The 8,039-nt window shown below is 45.6% G+C and overlaps 1 protein-coding gene, 1 non-coding gene and 1 pseudogene across 2 annotated transcripts; 2 read left to right on the forward strand and 1 right to left on the reverse strand.

The window, feature by feature from the left end:
* The first annotated feature begins 437 nt into the window (after positions 1 to 437).
* Positions 438 to 1,718, forward strand: LOC101643579 (beclin-2-like). The gene has a single exon (XM_004716759.1). It carries the CDS (start codon positions 438 to 440, stop codon positions 1,716 to 1,718), a length of 1,281 nt encoding a protein of 426 aa, XP_004716816.1.
* Positions 1,719 to 4,283: 2,565 nt separating this feature from the next.
* Positions 4,284 to 4,731, reverse strand: LOC101643896 (annotated as a pseudogene).
* A 1,870-nt stretch (positions 4,732 to 6,601) lies between these two features.
* LOC115868106 lies at positions 6,602 to 6,792 on the forward strand. Its single transcript, XR_004045415.1, has one exon. It is a non-coding gene; the product is annotated as a U2 spliceosomal RNA (small nuclear RNA).
* Positions 6,793 to 8,039: the final 1,247 nt, after the last annotated feature.

Here is an 8,039-nt window from a genome sequence, read left to right on the forward strand (position 1 = left end):
GCTGGTGCCTTGGGTGTCAAGTTAAGATGACTAGATTCTGATCTTCAGGATAAGATAAGGGTATTAGAAAAGAAAAGATAAGGGTACTACAACATTTTAAGAAGTAACAGGATCAGATCTTACTATCCCAAAGATTGTTTCTGTTGTGCCTTGATAATGTCAAAGAAGGGCAGTGATCATATTTTCTATCTAGAGAGATTCCCACCCACCCAAGGGCCCAAAGGAGGGGCAGGGATCAGAGATGTAGATTCACTCGTCTAGAATGCCTTTCAAAAGGTGTGAATTGCAATCACTGGGATGCCTGAGGAAACTTGGGGTCAAGGAAAGCATCAATGCCTCCAGTGTTTCAGAAGGTATAAATTGCAACCACTGGGCTGTTGGAGGAAACTTGGGGTCAAGAAAGCATCAACATCCACAGCACGCGGAAGGCCTCCAGCATGTCCTCCTCGCGCTTCATTTGCTGGTGTTGCAATCAACCCCTGAAACTGAGCTGGCATGCAGAGGCCAGCACGGCCCAACAGCTGTCTGATGGGCCATTTATCCTGGCTGCGGGCCAGTCAGAGAGGACCCCGGAGGGAGACCCAACTCCCTCGGAGACAGATACAGCCAAACTCCAGGCTGCTGCTACTGCTGGCCTGTCTTCCAGTGACTGGGTGAGCTCCGTATTCTGGGGCCAACGTGCTGACACCTTCAGCCTGCTTGGGAAAATGCAATCCATCAGAACCCTCCACAACATCCAAGAGACCACGCTGGGCATATCTGACCTCCTGTCCGGTGAGAGCGAGCTGGACGAGCCCCTGTGTGAGGAGTGCACCGACAGACTCCTCAAACGGCTAGACCGCCACATCACAACCACGGAATCTGAGATTCAGGACTACAAATGCTTCCTGGAGGGCAAGGAGCTGCCAACTGGGGAGGATACAGTGGAGGCATTGCAGATGGAGCTCAGTGGCCTGGAGCTGGAGGAGAGAAGGCTGGTCCAGGAGCTGGACGCTGTGGAGAAGACCCGGAAGCAGGTAGCAGGAGACCTGGAGGCAGCCCAGGCCGAGACTGAGACACTGAACCAGCAGGAGCAGCAGCACCATAAGGAGTACAGTGTCTTGGAATGCCAAGGATTGGAATTGCTTGACGAGCTGAGGAGCTTGGAGAACCGGCTGCAATATGTCCATATTCAAGTGGATCAGCTGGCAAAAACCAGTATCTTCAACATGACATTTGATATCTCTTGTAAGGGCCCATTGGGCATCATCAATAACTTCACATTGGGCTGCCTCTCCACAACTCCTGTCAATTGGACTGAGATCAGTGCTGCCTGGGGGCAGACGGCTTTACTGCTTCTTGTCCTGGCCAAGAAAATGGGTCTGGAATTTCAGAGGTATCAACTTCTCCCCTGTGGAAACCATTCCTACCTAAAGTCTCTAACAGATGAGTCTGAGCTGCCGCTGTACTGCTCAGAGGGCAAGGGTGTCTTGGAGAATCCGTTTGACCTTGCGATGGTGGCTTTCCTGGACTGTTTGCAGCAGTTCAAAGAAGAGGCTGAGAAAGTCGGTCTCTGCCTGCCCTACGGAATCAATGTGAAGAAGGGCCGCCTGGAAGAGACAGGAGGTAAATGCTATTCCATTAAGACTTTCTTGAACACGGAGACGCAGTGGACCAAGGCCCTTAAGTGCATGCTTGTGAATCTGAAGTGGGGCCTTGCTTGGGTCTCTCGCAGGTAACTTCAAAAAGCCTTCCTGTTGGTTCTTCTGTGAAGGAGAAGTGGGAGACGTTGGCTGTGAAATGTTTTGCTTGTGGGAATATCAGATAAATTGTTAACTAAGAGTCCGAATATTGATGCTTAAAAAATGGTTACAAAAAGATCTTAAAATCTTTAGTAATTCAGGACTTAAAAGACAATTGCCTATTACAATGATTAATGTTGTCTTAATGGATTTTAGATTTAGCAACAGTTGTTAGTCTGGCGCCGGACTGGGCTATGTTTTCTCGTATTGTACATGGGATTCCCAACCTATCTGTGTCCTTCATATACCTCAGTTTAATCTCCCCTTCTCATCCACCCAGATGAAAATGGCAGGGAAAAAAATCCTTAAGAGGATTAGATTAGCCTCACATAGCCAGGGATAGAGGGAATGACCTGAGACTGGGGGAGGGAGGGTGAGGGTCAAAGGAATGGTGGAGGTGTTTAAATGTGTTTGTATGATAAATATTTAGTTCACTGATAACAAGTGGAAAAATTGTGTGTGTGTGTGTGTGTGTAGTTGAAGTTTTTCCCTTGATTTTTAATGCACCCTCTATCTTTGAGACATTTTCAATAAACATCTCTATATTGGACGATATACAATGAGAGGTATGTCTTATTGGTCTGTGACATTACGTTGATATTGAAAAGTGGCGTGTACAAGACTGGCTATATTACAAAGGAAACAACCAGAAGGTTTTTTATGTTTTCAGTTGGTGCTATTTTATCCAGAGGGAGCTTCAAAACAAGGAAACTATCATACCACCCTTTTTGTTTTTATGACTTTGGTTAGTCCTAGGTGATCTGTCAGTCCATGCCTGCCTCTCCAGACTCACTTCTTTCTTCTCCCAGATCTTCCAGTTCCCAAACAAACTAAGCCCATCCTTCATAGCTCTACTCTCGAACTTCCCTGTTTCTTAACTGACCCATAAACGTCCTGAGGGCTAAGTTAGCTTTGTAGAATAGGTTTTAAGGAGCCTTGGGTGGTGCACTGGGCTGCTAACCACAAGGTAAGCAGTTTGAAGATGGTACTTAGTAGTCTAGTTCTGCCCTGTCCCATCGGGTTACCTTGAGTCCGAGTCACCTCCATGGCAGTGAGTTTGGGTTTGTTTTTGGTGGTGTGGGGCTCCATGTGGGGCTGTGATCTGGTCAGCAGTTTGAAATCACCAACTGCGCCGCCGTAGAAAGACGGGCCTTTCCCACTGGAGATCCCCTTGCAGAGGGGTCTCGGGAAGGAGATGAGCCAGTCAGGGTGCGATGTAGCAATGATGAGAAGTACAACTTTCCTCTAGTTCCTAAATGTTTCCTCCCCGCTCCCACTACCATGACTCGAATTCTATCTTGCAAGTCTGGCTAGACCAGAGGATGTACTCTGGTACAGATAGGAACTGAAAATACAGGGAATCCAGGGTGGATGAGCCCTATAGGACTAGTGGTGTGAGTGGCGAAACAGGGAGGGTAAAGGGAGAATGGGTAGGAAAGAGGGAACCGATTACATGGAACTGTGTGTGAACTCCTCCCTGGGGGACAGACAACCAAAAAGTGGGTGAAGGGAGACGTCGGACAGGGCAAGATATGACAAAATACCCATTTATAAACTATCAAGGGCTCATGAGGGAGGGGGGAGCGGGGAGGGAAGGGAAAAATGAGGACCTAATGTCGGGGGGTTGAGTGGAGAGAAAATGTTTTGAGAAACGATGTACAAATGCGCTTTACACAATTGATGTGTGTATGGATTGGGATGACAGTTGTATGAGCCCCTAATAAAATGTTAAAAAAAAAAAAAGAAAGTAAATGTCTAGAAAAGAACGATGGAATATATGTATGAATGTCTGATACAATTGATGTATGGATTGCAACAAGAGTTGTAAGAACCCCCAATAAAATGATTTAAAAAAAAAAAAGACGGGCCTCTCTACTCCCATAGTTAGTCTTCAGGGAGGGGGGAGGGGGAGGAAGGGGGAGCCCATCACAAGGTTGGATATATAGCCCCTCCCCCCACAAGGGAATGATGAATAACAGGCATGTGGGTGAAGGGAGACAAAGGACAGTGTAAGATACAAAATTATAATATGTAATTGAGCAAGGATTCATGAGGGTGGGGGAGGGAGGGAGAAAAAGGAGCGCATACAAGGGCTCAAGTAGATGTTTTGGAAATGACAGCAATATATGTACAAATTATGCTCGATATAATTGATGTATGGAATGTTTAACAGCTGTAAGAGCCTCCAATTATGTGCTTTTTAAAAAAAGTTAGTCTCAGATTCACAGGGGCAGTTCTATCCTGTTTTGTAAGAGCACTGTTAGTCAGCATCTACTCCATGACAGTGAGTTGAGAAAGATCTTAGCTAGAAAAAGCTCTTCAGAGGGAGCTCTTTCTTTTTCCCAGTCTCCAGAGACTTTATTGTATTGGTCAGTGTGCTTTGTTTGGAAGGAGACAGGACATCAATCCTACTGCTTCCAACCCCAGAAGACAGGACAGGCACAGTGCCAATGGGCCCACAGGGACGGGACTGCTTTGTCCGCCTCTTGCTCATAGATCCTGTCACAGGACATAAGGCACAAGACTGTAGTCCACCAATTCTTCCAGCTAAACCAGAGGCTGATTTCTTTCTCGGCGCTCTTGACCGAATCACTGCCATGAATGATGTTCTTGCCGACTTGAATACGGAAGTCCCCTCAGATGGTGCCTCGTTTAGAATCCACTGGGTTGGTCTCTCCCAGCATCACCTGGCCCGTCTTCACCACATCCATCCCCTCACAGACCATGGCCACATTGGTCCCAAGTTCATGTCCTTCACCAGCCCTGGGAAGAAGGGGCGGTCTTTCAGGTCAATGTGGTGCTGCTTCAGGTGTTCCTCAGAGGCCTGAACGAGCTTCACGACCACTAGACGGAAGCCCTTCTGCTCAAAGCGCTTGATGATGTCGCCCACCAGGCCGTGCTGCACGCCTCCCGGCTTGATGGTGATGAAGGTGCACTCACTGTTGGCCATGGTGCGAGTCAGATGGCGGGGGAACCTCTTTTTTAAAAATTATTTTTTAAAATCATTTTATTAGGGGCTCATCCAACTCTTATCACAATCTATCCATCCATCCATCCATCCAGTGTGTCAAGCACATCTGTACATTTGTTGTCATCATCATTCTCAAAACATTTGCTTTCTATTTGAGCCCTTGGTATCAGTTCCTCATTTTACCACCACTCCCCACCCTCCCTCCTTCTTGAATCCTTGACCATTTATAAATTATTATTATTTTGTCATGTCTTACACTGTCCAATGTCTCCCTTCACCCACTTTTCTGTTCTGGAGGGGATTATATGCAGATCATTGTGATCGGTTCCCCCATTGTCCCCCACCTTTCCCATCCCCTCCTGGTATCTACTCATTATTGGGCCTGAGGGGTTTATCTGTCCTGGATTCCCTGTGTTTCCAGCTCTTGTCAGCTCTCATCTTAGTGTGCATGCTTCGGTCTAGCCAGATTTATAAGGTAGAATGGAATCATGATAGTGGGGGCAGTGCAGGGGGGGAGGGGGGGAGCATTCAAGAACTAGAGGAACGTTGTATGTTTCATCAGTGCTACACTGCACCCTGACTGGCTCGTCTCTTCTCCATGACCGTTCTGTATGAGGATGTCAGATGGCCTTTGGATCTCCACACTCCTCATTCACAATGATATGATTTTTTTGTTCTTTGATGCCTGGTACCAGATCCTATCAACACCGTGTGACCATACAGGGTTGTGTGATTTTTCCATGTGGGCTTCGTTGCTTCTCAGCTAGATGGCCTCAGTAGATGGCTGCTTATTTATGACCTTTAAGACTTCAGGCGCTATATCTTTTGATATCTGGGCCCATCAGCTTTCTTCACATTTGCTTATGCACTCGCTTTGTCTTCAGCAATCATGTTGGGAAGGTGAGCATCATGGAGTGCCAGTTTAATACAACAAGGTGTTCACGCATTGAGGAGTATTTGAGTAGAGGCCCAATGTCCATCTGCTACCTTAATACCAAACCTATAAATATATGCACATAGACCTATTTCCCCATTGTTTTTTTTTTTTAACATTTTATTAGGGGCTCATACAACTGTTATCTCAATCCATACACACATCAATTGTGTAAAGCGCATTTGTACATCGTTTCTCAAAACATTTTCTCTCCACTCAACCCCCCGACATTAGGTCCTCTTTTTTCCCCTCCCTCCCCGCTCTCCCCTCCCGCATGAGCCCTTGATAGTTTATAAATGGGTATTTTGTCATATCTTGCCCTGTCCGACGTCTCCCTTCATCCACTTTTGAGTTGTCTGTCCCCCAGGGAGGAGGTCACACACAGTTCCATGTAATCGGTTCCCTCTTTCCAACCCACCCGTCTCCACCCTCCCAGTATCACCACTCTCACCACTGGTCCTGACGGGATCATCCGTCCTGGATTCCCTGCTATTTCCCCATTGTACATGCCTGTATTTAGACCTCTATAGTGCTTTTGGGTCCTACTTCTTTTCTCTATTTCCTTTTACTTTCTTCTTGTCCCACTATCATGTTCAGGCTTCATTTGGGTTTCAGTAATTCCTCTTGGTTACATTGCCCTGATGAAGCCCTACCAGGCCTCCTACACCCTCCTTGCCATCAATTTTGAATCACTTGTTCGCTTGTCCCTGGATTTAACACCCATTTCCTTTCCCCTGCCTCCCCCTCTGCCATGTTCCCCCACCCCCCAACTGTCTGTCCCATTGTTTTCTGCTCCAGATTGTTTATCCCACCTAACTTATCTAGATAGACCTAAAGAGATAATAAAAAACAAGACAGAGCAAAACAAAGCAACAAAAGAAAGCAACAACAACAAAAAACAAAAACAAAGAAAAAATCCCTTCTTGGCCTTTTGGCTAAGATCAAATGTAGTATCTCTTCTTATCAGTTTAATATCTGATACTTCCTCTATCTGAGGACAACATATTAAGTGTATTTTTGCCAGTAGGAGTTGGATCAGGAGCTTGCTCCATCCACTCCACGCATCAGCCTGGTATTGCAGTACTTCCAGGAATGGTGCAGCCCCTTAGGGGGCTTGTAAAAAAAAAAAACAAAGAAAAAAAAAAAAGGGAAAAAAACAAACAAAAAATAAACCAAAGAAAAGCCTGTAAATAGTTCAAGGTCTTTTAATTGACCTTTAGGAGTGTTTTCTGGTCCAGTCTGATGGGGTACCATGCCCTGGCCCCAAAGTCTATATCTGGTATTCCCTCGGGAGTTCATTGCTCTGTTCCCCTTGCTGTTGTGTTGCACACCTTTGGTGTTTCGCCTCGGTGTGGCAGGGTCAGATTGGGTGCAGTTCCCGTGCTGTGTCTCCAGTGTTGAGAGAGAGCTCTTTCTAACCACAAGGTCAGCTCTTTGAAAGAACTAGATGTTCTTTGAGGCCAAGATGAGGCTTTCTACTGCCTTAAAGAGATACAGCTGCTGGAAACCCACAGGGGCTATTCTAATCTGCCTAAAGTGTCTCTATGAATGTGAATCTACTCAATGGCATTTTAAAAAATCTCCATGTAGTGACCCATCCTTCACCCCTAGCCCACAACTTCCCACAGAGGCATAATACTTTTTATATTGGAATAGAAGAAATAGTGGGTTTGGTGATTTTTCGATGCTGAAATAAAGACCATCAGTTTTACAAAGGAGAAATTCTGGGTTTTCTAGCTCCCTGGTCAAGTCCTATAGAGCCCTGGTGGCATAGTGGGTACTTGTTGGGCTGCTGACCTGGGTTCAAAACCACTAACTGAAAAAAATAAAAACAAAACAAACAGCAACAACAAAAAGACTGAAAAAAAACCCTGCAAGAGGTTGTTAAAAAAAACCAAAACAAAACCAAGCAAACAACAAACCACCAGCTTCTGCTCAGCAGAAGGATGAGGTTTTCTACTCTGTAAAGAGTCAGTCCTACGGGAGACATTGGACAGTGTAAGACATGAAAAAATAATAATAATTTATAAGTTACCAAGGGTTCATGAGGGAGGGAGAGGAAAAATGAGGAGCTGATACCAAGGGCTCAAGTAAAAGGCAAATGTTTTGAGAATGATGATGACAACAAGTGTACAAATGTGCTTGACACAATGTATATATGTATGGTTTGTGATAAGAGTTGTATGAGCTCCCAATAAAATTATTTTAAAAAGAAAAAGAGTCCTTTCAACCCAAAGGGGCAGTTCTCCTTTCTCCTATTAGGCCACAGTGAGACAGAATCAACAGGAGGCAGTAGGTCTGGCTTTGTTTAACAGTTGTGGTCCACAATTGACTCCATGGCAGTGAGTTTTTA

This window comes from Echinops telfairi, unplaced genomic scaffold (genome assembly GCF_000313985.2).
Source record: "Echinops telfairi isolate 266 unplaced genomic scaffold, ASM31398v2 ScPeMD7_6;HRSCAF=24_1, whole genome shotgun sequence".
NCBI classification, from domain to species: Eukaryota; Metazoa; Chordata; class Mammalia; order Afrosoricida; family Tenrecidae; genus Echinops; species Echinops telfairi.

Bases quoted from the DNA above. Each gene is read 5' to 3' on its own strand.
- LOC101643579 (XM_004716759.1), top strand. From the start codon at position 438: ATGTCCTCCTCGCGCTTCATTTGCTGGTGTTGCAATCAACCCCTGAAA.